We start from the raw sequence: 14,583 nt of genomic DNA, 5'->3' as shown, positions 1-14,583 counted from the left end.
GGGAAGACATCCCCCTCCCTCATGTGGCACCCTTCTTGCAGGCTCATCCTGACATGACCCTCCAGTATGACAATGCCACCAGCCATACTGCTCGTTCTTTGCGTGATTTCCTGCAAGACAGGAATGTCAGTGTTCTGCCATGGCCAGCGAAGAGCCCAGATCTCAATCCCATTGAGCACATTTGGGACCTGTTGGATCGGAGAGTGAGGGCTAGGGCCATTCCCTCCAGAAATGTCCGGGAACTTGCAGGTGCCTTGGTGGAAGAGTGGGGTAACATCTCACAGCAAGAACTGGCAAATCTGGTGCAGTCCATGAGGTGGAGATGCACTGCAGTACTTAATGCAGCTGGTGGTCACACCAGATACTGACTGTTACTTTTGATTTTGACCCCCCCTTTGTTCAGGGACACATTATTCCATTTATGTCCGTCACATGTCTGTGGAACTTGTTCAGTTTATGTCTCAGTTGTTGAATCTTGTTTTGTTCATACAAATATTTACACATGTTAAGTTTGCTGAAAATAAATGCGGTTGACAGTGAGAGGACGCTTCTTTTTTTGCTGAGTTTATATAACATACTAATCAGGTGGAATGGGAACCAGGTGTGTGTAATGAGACGAAGACAGTCCGGGGTTGGTGGTAATGATCCAGTTCAGTGAAGCCTAGAAAGCTGGTGACGTAGACCTCCGTAGCTGGTGAATGGAATGAGCAGCAGTACCAGGGGGATCCGTGACAACTCCAGGATGTATGCAATAGGCATGCCCCTTTTTTTAAATTAGGATTAAGGGCAGATGAGAACCCTTGGTTTACTGAGGAACTTACTAAATGAAATGAAATGCTATGTGAGCTAAAGCAAGAGGGTCTGGTTCGGCAGATGATTGGACTGTATTTTTTTTCTCATATCTTCTCCTGTTTAATGTGTTTGAGTACATGTATAAAAAAAATATAAAAAAAGGGAATGTAACTAATTGCCTTTGTTTTGTGCTTTGTTTCCCTCCAGGGCCACCGTTCATCGTGTCCCCTCCCCAGAACCTGACGGTGAACATATCCCAGGCCGCCAAGCTGGACTGCCTGGCCGAGGCCTACCCTGGCAACCTCACCTACACCTGGTTCTGGGAGGACGACAACGTCTTTTTCAAGAAGTAAAGTTATGATCGGGTTCATTACTCTTCCATCCCCTATCCACCACCACCCTAAACACATGCCGTACAACTGGGAACACATTAAATATGAGTTTTGGGATGCTTTGTTTGGTGTGAATTGTGTATACCAACCACCACTTACAGAATTGTTTGTTCATTGTCCTTGTGCAGTCACGGCACGCAGTAACATTTGAGAGATATAGAAGTACTCAAATAAAATCCCGCCCTGACGCACATACACAATGAATTTGGAACTGTCAACCTGATCATGTAATCTCATTTTAGACCCTTGCACAGAGAGAGTATTAGTTATTGTGTTGCATGCATTATTGTGCACTTCTTTCTCCTCACATGGAATTAAGATGCCCTGCGATGGCATAACAGCAGTGCCTGAAATAGTGTCAAACAAGCTGCAGTACCCCACCATGGTGACAGAAGAAACTTGAGTGCAAGGCAAGCTAGCCATCAATACTTGATAATACCCAACAACGAACACTATCTATGGTAGGGATTGTAATTAAAAAAAAGATGATAAAATACAACAATTGATAAAGAAATACAATTCAAATACACAATACCATTCAAGATAGGGAATGTAGTAAAATAATTTGTAGTTACGTTTCTATTTATAGTATTTATAAATAGATAAGATAGCATTAAAAGAAAGTACAATTCATTAAATAATACATCTTCAAATAAGGAACTGGAACACAAACGTACTCAAAAGCCTGAGATTAGGCAGGAATAACATGATAGAAATAAAACCACCGCAAACAGAGGACATCGAAGGCACAGTATGTGGGTATGTACATGTGGTGGAAGATGGGGTGTGTGTTTGTGTGATTGAAAAAGTGTGTTGGGTTAAGTGAGTGAAAAAGTGAATTTGGTTGCAAAAGCCAGAGCCCATGTGTGTCAGCGAGCAGGAGTTGTAACAGAGAGAGTTTTCAATTTTATGCAGATATGGGATATGCATTTTAAAATAAATTACAATATAGTTTATTTATTTATTGTCCTAACACGATGGAACTTTCGCCAACCCTATATCCTAGACACCCAACAGAGCGACCCACACACGAAGGATCTGTTATCTTTATCTGTTTTATAGGCCTACTGCAAGTAGTCTATACTCCACCAAGACAGAAAAATAAACGTGGTCAAAGACCCACTAAAGCAGCATCGTCCGCTCAAGAGTCTGAGCCTGCCTGACAGGGTTGGTCAAACAAAGCCAAAGCCCCCGGATGGGTGAGCATCAAGGCAAAGGGTGGCGACTTTGAAGAATGTCAAATATATTTTTGGTTACTACATAATTCTATATGTGTTATTTCATAGTTTATGTATTCACTATTATTCTACAATATAGAAAATAGTACAAATAAAGAAAAATCCTTGAATGAGTAGGTGTGTCCAAACTTTTGACTGGTACTGTATATGGCAGAGGCTACATCAAGCTAGTCATCTTGACTACTTTCTTATGTCATTCTCGCTTGCCCCAAAAGTAAAAAGTGTTGATAGGGGACAGAATGCGGTCGGACCATCAAATCATTTGCATATACATTGGTCTTACAGAATTCAAGTGGGCGAGGATATTGGCAATGTAAGCAAAGCCTATTGTAAGACTACTTGTTTTTAACCAAGGCGGACCTTTTCTGACATAACATAGGTACAGGAGATCCCTTTATTGAATGTGACACTTTTAAATGTCCTTTTAGGGGCTATGCAATGCAATACTCATCTTTGAAACAAAAGCAATATAGGTCAAAAGAGTTCATATTAACAAAGGAACTAGATGGACTAACAGTACAGATAGACAGCAATATAAACTGTACCTGAGAGGTAGAGAATAAGTTAGAGGAAAAACAAAAAGAACTGGAGGAACTTTTTGAAGAAAAACCAAGTGTAATATATTCTAAAAAATAAAGCAAACTGGATGGAAGATGGGGTAAAATGCACCAAATCATTTTTTAATTTTCAACATAGAAATGCTACCAAAAAGAATTAACTGAAACTTGTTACAAATGACAGTCACCAATATTTTGAAAGAGGAAGCAAAGTACTTTAAGCATAAGTTTTTGTTTCAGTCTCCTCCATTTCTATTAATAATGTAGAATTAACAGCTGTACTGAAAGACTCATGTGAAGGCCAAATTACAGAGGAGGAACTTATTGATGCAATTAAAGCCTTTAAGCCAGGGAAACTCAAGGGTTGGATGGCATGCATACCAATTGAGGGATATCCATTTTTTTTATGTACTCAGGGGACCGCTATTAGCATGTTTTAACCACTCCTATAAAAATATACAGATACTCAACAAGAAGGTCTGATTTCACTATTACTAAAACAGGACCCAGGTGGTAAATATAACGATCCAGTCCATTTAAAAAAATGGAGGCCCCTTACACTTCAGTGTTGTGATGCAAAAATTTGAGCAAATTGCATAGCGCATAGAATTAAAAAGGTACTGTTCATCCTAGTCAGACAGGTTTTTGACATGGACGATACATTGGAGATAATACAAGACAAGTACTGGAAACAATAGAACACTGAAAAATCTTTCAAAGTCATAACTGACTTTGAAAATATTTTTGATAAAGTACAACGGGAATTTATATATAAATAGGGAGGGGGGAGGGTAGAGAGAAGGAGAAGAGAGGTATTGAATAAGATTGAAAGAGAGGATGGTAGAGTGTAACATGTACCTCTTTAAGCAAAGTAGGGAATAAAGATAGACAGTCCGACGGAAAAGAGTTAGACTGAAGCAGAGGGAGGTCGGGAAGGAGGTATAAGAGAATGAAGATAGAGAAAATTAGTGAGTCAAAGTCAGGGAATGTGGAAGGGACAAAGTAAGAACAGTATGTACAGCGTCACCACAATGGAGACAGAAAGACAGTAAGCAAAGAAAGATAGAGATGGAAAAAGGTAGAAGGCAATAGATAGAGGACCCCCTCACCAACACCACCTCTTCTTCACCACCCCTCCTTGTCCCCAGTGACAGGAATATCTAGTGACAGGAATATCTAGTGACACAGTGCTTGTGCCGTTCCACGCTCCACTAGCTATGATTATGGGACTTCCACCTAGCCCCCAGCAATCCCACATCCACTCATGCGTGGCCTGTACACTTTTTCAACCTCCCAGAGAACTCCCACACTCCCAGAGAATGAAATGTTTAAGTGGAGGGCGATGGGGAGGAAGGAGAGACAAGGGAAGAGCCCTTGTTTCAATATAAGGAGGCAGTTTGTTATTGGAGCCCAGGGAAGTTGAGACAATGGTATTAATACACAATGATATTAGAAAATGTACAGTATTTAACAGGCTATATGTCACGTTGAATAAATGATTGGAGACAGACGCGGGAATACGTAATAGGAGGTTTTAATATCACATGCCATGAAAGGCAAGGGGACGAAGCCCAAAACAAACACCTATACAAAAACACAGGGATGTAACCCAAACAAAAGAGCGAGGTTAAACCTCTAATAAATACATGGGACGAGACCCGCAATACACTACACGGGACGAGACCCGTAATAACAAGTGTACAATACACACAGCAAGCGAGCCGAAATAACAAAGCACAGGTACTCACAGAGGAACGGACATGGGAACAATAACCGACCAGACAATGGTGAACAGAGGACACATATATACAATTACTAATCAGGAGAATTGGAATCAGGTGTGCATAATGAGACAGTTCAGCGACGCCTAGAGGCCGATGACGTAGACCTCCGGAACTGGTGCACGGAATGAGCAGCAGTACCGGGGGAATCCGTGACACTATGCCACCTGGACATTGCACCTAATTAACATTTGTGTGTAAAGCCACATTTCTAATCAAAGTTAATTTGCATATTTTATCACAGGTGCAGCAAAATGCTTGTGTTTCTAGCTCAAAACCAATGCACACATAATCCAAAACTAAAAAGAAAGAAATTAATAAATATTAGAACAAGCAATGTCAGAGTTCAATATATTTAGATATACACTGCTCAAAAAAATAAAGGGAACACTTAAACAACACATTGTAACTCCAAGTCAATCACACTGCTGTGAAATCAAACTGTCCACTTAGGAAGCAACACTGATTGACAATAAATTTCACATGCTGTTGTGCAAATGGAATAGACAACAGGTGGAAATTATAGGCAATTAGCAAGACACCCCCAATAAAGGAGTGGTTCTGCAGGTGGTGACCACAGACCACTTCTCAGTTCCTATGCTTCCTGGCTGATGTTTTGGTCACTTTTGAATGCTGGCGGTGCTCTCACTCTAGTGGTAGCATGAGACGGAGTCTACAACCCACACAAGTGGCTCAGGTAGTGCAGCTCATCCAGGTTGGCACATCAATGCGAGCTGTGGCAAGAAGGTTTGCTGTGTCTGTCAGCGTAGTGTCCAGAGCATGGAGGCGCTACCAGGAGACAGGCCAGTACATCAGGAGACGTGGAGGAGGCCGTAGGAGGGCAACAACCCAGCAGCAGGACCACTACCTCCGCCTTTGTGCAAGGAGGAGCAGGAGGAGTACTGCCAGAGCCCTGCAAAATGACCTCCAGCAGGCCACAAATGTGCATGTGTCTGCTCAAAAGGTCAGAAACAGACTCCATGAGGGTGGTATGAGGGCCCGACGTCCACAGGTGGGGGGGTTGTGCTTACAGCCCAACACCGTGCAGGACGTTTGGCATTTGCCAGAGAACACCAAGATTGGCAAATTCGCCACTGGCGCCCTGTGCTCTTCACAGATGAAAGCAGGTTCACACTGAGCACATGTGACAGAGTCTGGAGACGCCGTGGAGAACGTTCTGCTGCCTGCACCATCCTCCAGCATGACCAGTTTGGCAGTGGGGCAGTCATAGTGTGGGGTGGCATTTCTTTGGGGGGCCGCACAGCCCTCCATGTGCTCGCCAGAGGTAGCCTGACTGCCATTAGGTACCGAGATGAGATCCTCAGACCCCTTGTGAGACCATATGCTGGTGCGGTTGGCCCTGGGTTCCTCCTAATGCAAGACAATGCTAGACCTCATGTGGCTGGAGTGTGTCAGCAGTTCCTGCAAGAGGAAGGCATTGATGCTATGGACTGGCCCGCCCGTTCCCCAGACCTGAATCCAATTGAGCACATCTGGGACATCATGTCTCGCTCCATCTACCAACGCCACGTTGCACCACAGACTGTCCAGGAGTTGGCGAATGCTTTAGTCCAGGTCTGGGAGGAGATCCCTCAGGAGACCATCCGCCACCTCATCAGGAGCATGCCCAGTCGTTGTAGGGAGGTCATACAGGCACGTGGAGGCCACACACACTACTGAGCCTCATTTTGACTTGTTTTAAGGACATTGCATCAAGTTGGATCAGCCTGTTGTGTGGTTTTCCACTTTAATTTTGAGTGTGACTCCAAATCCAGACCTCCATGGGTTGATAAATGTGATTTCCATTGATTATTTTTGTGTGATTTTGTTGTCAGCACATTCAACTATGTAAAGAAAAAAGTATTTAATAAGAATATTTCATTCATTCAGATCTAGGATGTGTTATTTTAGTTTTCCCTTTCTTTTTTTGAGCAGTGTATATACAGAATATAACAAAAATATAAACACAACATGTAAATTATTGTTTCCATGTTTCATGAGCTGAGATAAAAGATCCCAGAAATCTTCCGTATGCACAAAAAGCTTAATTCTCTGAAATGTTTTGCACAAATTTGTTTACATTCCTATTAGTGAGCATTTCTCCTTTGCCAAGATAATCCATCGACCTGACAGGTGTGGCATATCAAGAAGCTGATTAAACAGCATGATTTTAGGGGCGTGCAATTGGCATGCTGACTGCAAGAATGTCCACCAGATCTGTTGACAGAGAATTGAATGTTAATTTCTCTACCATAAGACACCTCCAATGTCATTTTAGAGAATTTGGCAGTATGTCCAACCGGCCTCACAACCGCAGGCCTCGTGTAACCACGCAAACCCAGGACCTCCACATCTGGTTTCTTCACCTGCGGGATAGTCTGAGACCAGACACCCGGACAACTGATGAAACTGTGGGTTTGCACAACCGAAGGATTTCTTCACAAACTGTCAGAAACCGTCTCAGGGAAGCTCATCTGCGTGCTCGTCATCCTCACCAGGGTCTTGACCTGAGTGCAGTTTAGACCTTCGAAGGCCACTGGCACGCTGGAAAAGTGTGCTCTTCACGGATTAATCTTGGTTTCAACTGTACTGAAAATGTCCTGCATACTCCCCAGACATGTCACCCATTGAGCATGTCTGGGATGCTCTGGATCGATGTGTACGACAGTGTGTTCCAGTTCCCGCCAATATCCATTAACTTCGCACAGCCATTGAAGAGGAGTGGGACAACATTCCACTGGCCACAATCAACAGCCTGATCAACTCTATGCAAAGGAGATGTGTCGCTCTGATGAGGCAAATGTTCACACCAGGTACTGACTGGTTTTCTGATCCACGCCCGTACCTTTACTTTTAAGGTATCTGTGACCGACATCTGTATTCCCAGTCATGTAAAATCCATAGATTCGGGCCTAATTTATTTATTTCAATTGACTGATATGAATATGAACTCTAACTCAACCCTTATATGAACTCTAAATTAAATGTTTTAAATTGTTGCATGTTGAGTTTATATTTTTGTTCAATGTATATATACAGTACCAGTCAAAAGTTTGGACACACCTACTCATTCCAGGGTTTTTCTTTATTTTTACTATTTTCTACATTGTAGAATAATTGTGAAGACATCAAAACTATAAAATAACACATATGAAATTTGCACACTCTTGGCAATCTCTCAACCAGCTTCATGAGGTAGTCACCTGGAATACATTTCAAATAACAGGTGTGCCTTCTTAAAAGTTAATTTGTGGAATTTCTTTCCTCCTTAAGGCATTTGAGCTAATCAGTTGTGTTGTGACAAGGTAGGGATGGTATACAGAAGATGGCCCTATTTGGTAAAAGACCAAAAATTAAAGAATTTGAAAGTTTCTTCATGTGCAGTTGCAAAAACCATCAAGCACTATGATGAAACCGTCTCTCATAAGGACCGCCACAGGAAAGGAAGACCCAGAGTTACCTCTGCTGCAGAGGATAAGTTCATTAGAGTTAACTGCATCTCAGATTGCAGCCCAAATGCTTCACAGAGTAAATGCTTTTTTGTTCTTTTTACCTTTATTTAACTAGGGAAGTCAGTTAAGAACAAATTCCCGTCACAAACACTCAAACTGGACAATTTTATGTCCATTTCTTCATTCAAAGACTCAATCATGGACACGCTTACTGACAGTTGTACCTTCTTGCCCTTTAGTCTGTTGTCTGTGCCCAATAATGTTTGTACCATGTTTTGTTCTCCTACCATGTTGTGCTGCTGCCATATTGTGTTGCTACCATGTTGTTGTCATGTTGTGTTGCTACCATGCTGTGTTTTCATGTGTTGCTGTCAGGCTATGTTGTTGTCTTAGGTCTCTCTTTATGTAGTGTTGTGGTGTCTCTTGTCGTGATGTGTGTTGTGTCCTATATTTTCACTTAATTTTTGATTTTTAATTCCAGCCCCTGTCCTCGCAGGAGGCCTTTTTCCTTTTGGTAGGCCATCATTGTAAATAAGAATTTGTTCTTAATTGACTTGCCTAGTTAAATAAAGATTCAAAATAAATAAAACACAAATATTTTGTCATGTGCCATTCACCACTTCATCTACACTGATTGAAGTGGATTTAACAAGAAAGAGCAGGTGTTCTTAATGTTTTGCACACATATTTTAGACCTCCACATACACACATATATATATATATATATATAGTTGAAGTCGGAAGTTTACATACACTTAGGTTGGAGTCATTAAAATTTGTTTCTCAACCACTCCACAAATTTCTTGTTAACAAACTATGGTTTTGGCAAGTCGGTTAGGACATCTACTTTGTGCATGACACAAGTCATTTTTCCAACAATTTTTTACAGACAGATTATTTCACTTATAACTCACTGTATCACAATTCCAGTAGGTCAGAAGTTTACATACACTAAGTTGACTGCGCCTTTAAACAGCTTGGAAAATTCCAGAAAATTATGTCATGGCTTTAGAAGCTTCTGATAGGCTAATTTACATAATTTGAGTCAATTGGAGGTGTACCGGTGGATGCATTTCAAGGCCTACCTTCAAACTCAGTGCCTCTTTGCTTGACATCATGGAAAAATCAGCCAAGACCTCAGAAAATAATTGTTGCCCTCCACAAGTCTGGTTCATCCTTGGGAGCAATTTCCAAACGCCTGAAGGTACCACTTTCATCTGTACAAACAATAGTACGCAAGTATAAACACCACGGGATCACGCAGCCGTCATACCGCTCAGGAAGGAGACGCGTTCTGTCTCCTAGAGATGAATGTACATTGGTGCGAAAGTGCAAATCAATCCCAGAACAACAGCAAAGGACCTTGTGAAGATGCTGGAGGAAACAGGTACAAAAGTATCTATATCCACAATAAAACGAGTCCTATATCGACATAACCTGAAAGGCCGCTCAGCAAGGAAGAAGCCACTGCTCCAAAACCACCATAAAAAAGCCAGACTACGGTTTGCAACTGCACATGGGGACAAAGATCGTACTTTTTGGAGAAATGTCCTCTGGTCTGATGAAACAAAAATAGAACTGTTCGGCCATAATGACCATTGTTATGTTTGGAGGAAAAAGGGGGATGCTTGCAATCCGAAGAACACCATCCCAACCCTGAAACACGGGGGTGGCAGCATCATGTTGTGGGAGTGCTTTGCTGCAAGGGGGACTGGTGCAGTTCACAAAATAGATGGCATCATGAGGGAGGAAAATGATGTGGATATATTGAAGCAACATCTCAAGACATCAATCAGGAAGTTAAAGCTTGGTCGTAAATGGGTCTTCCAAATGGACAATGACCCCAAGCATACTTCCAAAGTTGTGGCAAAATGGCTTAAGGACAACAAAATCAAGGTATTGGAGTGGCCATCACAAAGCCCTGACCTCAAGCCCATAGAAAATGTGTGGGCAGAACTGAAAAAGCATGTGCGAACAAGGAGTCCTACAAACCTGACTCAGTTACACCAGCTCTGTCAGGAGGAATGGGTCAAAATTCACCCGACTTATTGTGGGAAGCTCGTGGAAGGCTACCCAAAGCGTTTGACCCAAGTTAAACAATTTAAAGGCAATGCTACCAAATACTAATTGAGTGTATGTAAACTTCTGACCCACTGGGATTGTGATGAAAGAAATAAAAGCTGAAATATATCAATTTCTCTACTATTATTCTGACAATTCACATTCTTAAAATAAAGTGGTGATCCTAACTGACCTTTTTACTAAGATTAAATGTCAGGAATTGTGAAAAACTGAGTTTAAATGTATTTGGGTAAGGTGTATCTAAACATCCGACTTCATCTGTATATACTGTATTCTATACCATCTACTGCATCTTGCCTATGCCGCATGGCCATCAGTCATCCATATATCTATATGTACATATTCTTATTCTTCCCTTTACATTTGTGTTTATAAGGCAGTTGTCGTGAATTTGTTAGATTACTTGTTAGATATTACTGCACTGTCGGATCTAGAAGCACAAGCATTTCACTACACTTGCATTAACATCTGCTAACCATGTGTATGTGACCAATACAATTTGATTTGATTTGATTTAGAGCTCCGAGACAGGATTGTGTCGAGGCACAGATCTGGGGAAGGGAAGCAAAAAATGTCTGCAACATTGAAGGTCCCTAAGAACACAGTGGACTCCATCATTCTTAAATGGAAGAAGTTTGGAACCACCAAGGCTCTTCCTAGAGCTGGTCGCCCGGCCAAACTGAACAATCGGGGGAAGGGCCTTGGTCAGGGAGGTGAGTTCCTCTGTGAAGATGGGAGAACCTTCCAGAAGGACAACCATCTCTGCAGCACTCCACCAATCAGGCCTTTATCAGGGATGCAAACTAGTCACCTTTGGCGAAATTCTCTGTTTTGAATCCAAAATAGGTGACCTACATGATTCGTGGCTTTGGATGACTACTGGCTGTATGCGATCGAGTGATGCACATTTGCTTGTATGCGAACGAGTGATGCGCGTTTGGAGCAATACTGGCTGTATCCAATGCTCAGCTAATCGTTCACATAACAACAGAAAGCAGCATGCGACTGATGAGGAAAAGAAAAACTATTTTCTAGTTCCAGCATCAGCGCGCACTCGGCAGTTTGCCAGGTAATTGACAGCAGCGCCTCCCCGGAACGATCAATCAATCAATCAATCAATTTTATTTTATATAGCCCTTCGTACATCAGCTAATATCTCGAAGTGCTGTACAGAAACCCAGCCTAAAACCCCAAACAGCTAGTAATGCAGGTGTAGAAGCACGGTGGCTAGGAAAAACTCCCTAGAAAGGCCAAAACCTAGGAAGAAACCTAGAGAGGAACCAGGCTATGAGGGGTGGCCAGTCCTCTTCTGGCTGTGCCGGGTGGAGATTATAACAGAACTATGCCAAGATGTTCAAAAAATTTCATAAGTGACAAGCATGGTCAAATAATAATCATGAATAATTTTCAGTTGGCTTTTCATAGCTGATCATTAAGAGTTGAAAAACAACAGGTCTGGGACAGGTGGCGGTTCCATAACCGCAGGCAGAACAGCTGAAACTGGAATAGCAGCAAGGCCAGGCAGACTGGGGACAGCAAGGAGTCACCACGGGCGGCAGTCCCGACGCATGGTCCCAGGGCCCAGGTCCTCCGAGAGAAAGAAAGAGAGAAGGAGAAAATTAGAGAGAGCCAAGATTTTCAAAATGTTCATAAATGACAAGCATGGTCAAATAATAATCAGGAATAAATCTCAGTTGGCTTTTCATAGCCGATCATTAAGAGTTGAAAACAGCAGGTCTGGGACAGGTAGGGGTTCCATAACCGCAGGCAGAACAGTTGAAACTGGAATAGCAGCAAGGCCAGGCGGACTGGGGACAGCAAGGAGTCACCACGGCCGGTAGTCCCGACGGAGGGTCCTAGGGCTCAGGTCCTCCGAGAGAAAGAAAGAGAGAAGGAGAAAATTAGAGAGAGCCAAGATTTTCAAAATGTTCATAAATGACAAGCATGGTCAAATAATAATCAGGCATAAATCTCAGTTGGCTTTTCATAGCCGATCATTAAGAGTTGAAAACAGCAGGTCTGGGACAGGTAGGGGTTTCGTAACCGCAGGCAGAACAGTTGAAACTGGAATAGCAGCAAGGCCAGGCGGACTGGGGACAGCAAGGTGTCAGCATGCCCGGTAGTCCTGACGTATGGTCCTAGGGCTCAGGTTCTCAGAGAGAAAGAGAGAACGAGAAAATTAGAGAGAGCATACTTAAATTCACACAGGACACTGGATAAGACAGGAGAAGTACTCCAGGTATAACCAACTGACCCTAGCCCCCCGACACATAAACTACTGCAGCATAAATACTGGAGGCTGAGACAGGAGCGGTCAGGAGACACTGTGGCCCCATCCGAAGAAACACCCGGACAGGGCCAAACAGGAAGGATATAACCCCACCCACTTTGCCAAAGCACAGCCCCCGCACCACTAGAGGGAAATCCTCAACCACCAACTTACAATCCTGAGACAAGGCCGAGTATAGCCCGCAAAGGTCTCCACCACAGCACAAACCAAGGGGGGGCGCCAACCCAGACAGGAAGATCACGTCAGTAACTCAACCCACTCAAGTGACGCACCCCTCCTAGGGACGGCATGAAAGAGCACCAGCAAGCCAGTGACTCAGCCCCTGTAACAGGGTTAGAGGCAGAGAATCCCAGTGGAGAGAGGGGAACCGGCCTGGCAGAGACAGCAAGGGCGGTTCGTTGCTCCAGAGCCTTTCCGTTCACCTTCACACTCCTGGGCCAGACTACACTCAATCATATGACCTAACGATAACGAAGAGGTAGGTGAGAAGCCTGACCACGGAAACAGGGGTGAGAAGCCTGACCACGGAAACAGGGGTGAGAAGCCTGACCACGGAAACAGGGGTGAGAAGCCTGACCATGGAAACAGGGGTGAGAAGTTGATGAAGCTTACTTCATGAGCTGTAACCGAAAACTGGAATTTGAAAAATTTGAGGTGAGGGAGAAAGTGTGGTGGAACAGATATTGTTATCATTGTTAAGTATCTTGCTATCGTAAACTCACCCCATTCCGTACAAATGTGCGCAACCGCGACATTCAAACAAGGCTGCAAAGAAAACTAATGGGACTGTAGCGACTGTGTTGACTTCAAAATCTGGGGTGTGAACTACGTTTCTATTCAAGCATTGATCGACGTGGTAATGGCTCTATAGTATTGGAGAAAAGTTGAAAAAACGGAACCTCCGTTACATCATGACCTGTCATGCCGTAACGTACAGCATGCATAAAGCTACTATTTCTGTCTTACAATCTCTCTCCACCAGGTGTAGCACTTCTCTCATCATTTAAAAACAAGAAATGGACAGTGACGGGGTAAGGGGGAGATACCTATTCATTTTTTGCGTCATCACTGCATGAGATCATGACTCTCAAAGCCGCTGTTTACTTCTGAAGATCACTTTAGCACCGCCCTAAAAACCCGATTCAAATTCGACACAAGCCTTCAAATAGGTATGTAATGACACATTATATAAACTCTTTATTGTGATTTATTTACATTTTAGAGGCGATAAGGTGATAAATTGGACAGATTGAGTGAAAAAAAGCAGTTTTCCGACACGACAACTGTCCTTCTCACTATCGCGCATTAGTTTTGCTTCCCCACCCGCCATTTTTAAAAAGACCCGACGGAGCTCATTGCCTTGTTGAATTATGCAGAAACGGGCAGCGTGGAGCCCATGTCATTGATATTGTTTGAAAGGGGAGAAATTGTGCTTTACAATGGCATTGACATTACAGTTGATCTGGAAGTATTACGTTTTTGGGGCGCTAAAATAAGGTCAATTGTACGGACCAAGGCGATGTACAAAAGTGAGGGAGTTTACGTTAGCTGGATCGAATTATCCGTTATAGCTTACCAGCGAAATGTTGAGCAACATTATCCAACTGAACTGATCAAATAATTGAGTTTATGTTGTGAAAATTAGCTGGCTAATAAAGTCAGCTAGCTAACGTTACAACATGAGATGTGCTAACGTTAGTAACCTAACTAATTCGCTATAGTATTAATAGTATTAACTGGTAACGTTATATGACTCCTTGCCGTTCCTCAAGTTATAACGCATTATTTGCTTACTGGACCCTGGCAATCTGTGTGAAATGTTAACTAGTTAACTTGTTTCCATAACTAATTAACTAGCTAATGAACTCACTACTATCTGTGAACTAATGTTTTCCCTCTACAGTACAGTAAGTTATGTGGTTAAGTTATGTGGATAAAAAGGAGTATGGCAGGTGTACTCTCTGCCTGAATAAGATCAATTATGCCAACAAAGGGTATC

At 42.8% G+C, this 14,583-nt stretch overlaps 1 protein-coding gene across 6 annotated transcripts in view; it reads left to right on the top strand.

Annotated features, from left to right (window-relative positions):
- The window catches only part of LOC129868038 (protein turtle homolog B-like), a 193,598-nt gene that overhangs the window by 100,675 nt on the left and 78,340 nt on the right, over nt 1–14,583 (top strand). For all 6 annotated transcript variants that reach the window (XM_055941607.1, XM_055941606.1, XM_055941611.1 and 3 more), the window contains exon 6: nt 1,000–1,141. In XM_055941607.1, the coding sequence (XP_055797582.1) occupies nt 1,000–1,141 (142 nt within the window). The remainder of the gene's footprint in view (nt 1–999; nt 1,142–14,583) is intronic.

Source organism: Salvelinus fontinalis, chromosome 13 (assembly GCF_029448725.1).
Source record: "Salvelinus fontinalis isolate EN_2023a chromosome 13, ASM2944872v1, whole genome shotgun sequence".
Classification (NCBI taxonomy): Eukaryota; Metazoa; Chordata; class Actinopteri; order Salmoniformes; family Salmonidae; genus Salvelinus; species Salvelinus fontinalis.
This window is presented reverse-complemented; position numbering and strand designations above follow the sequence as displayed.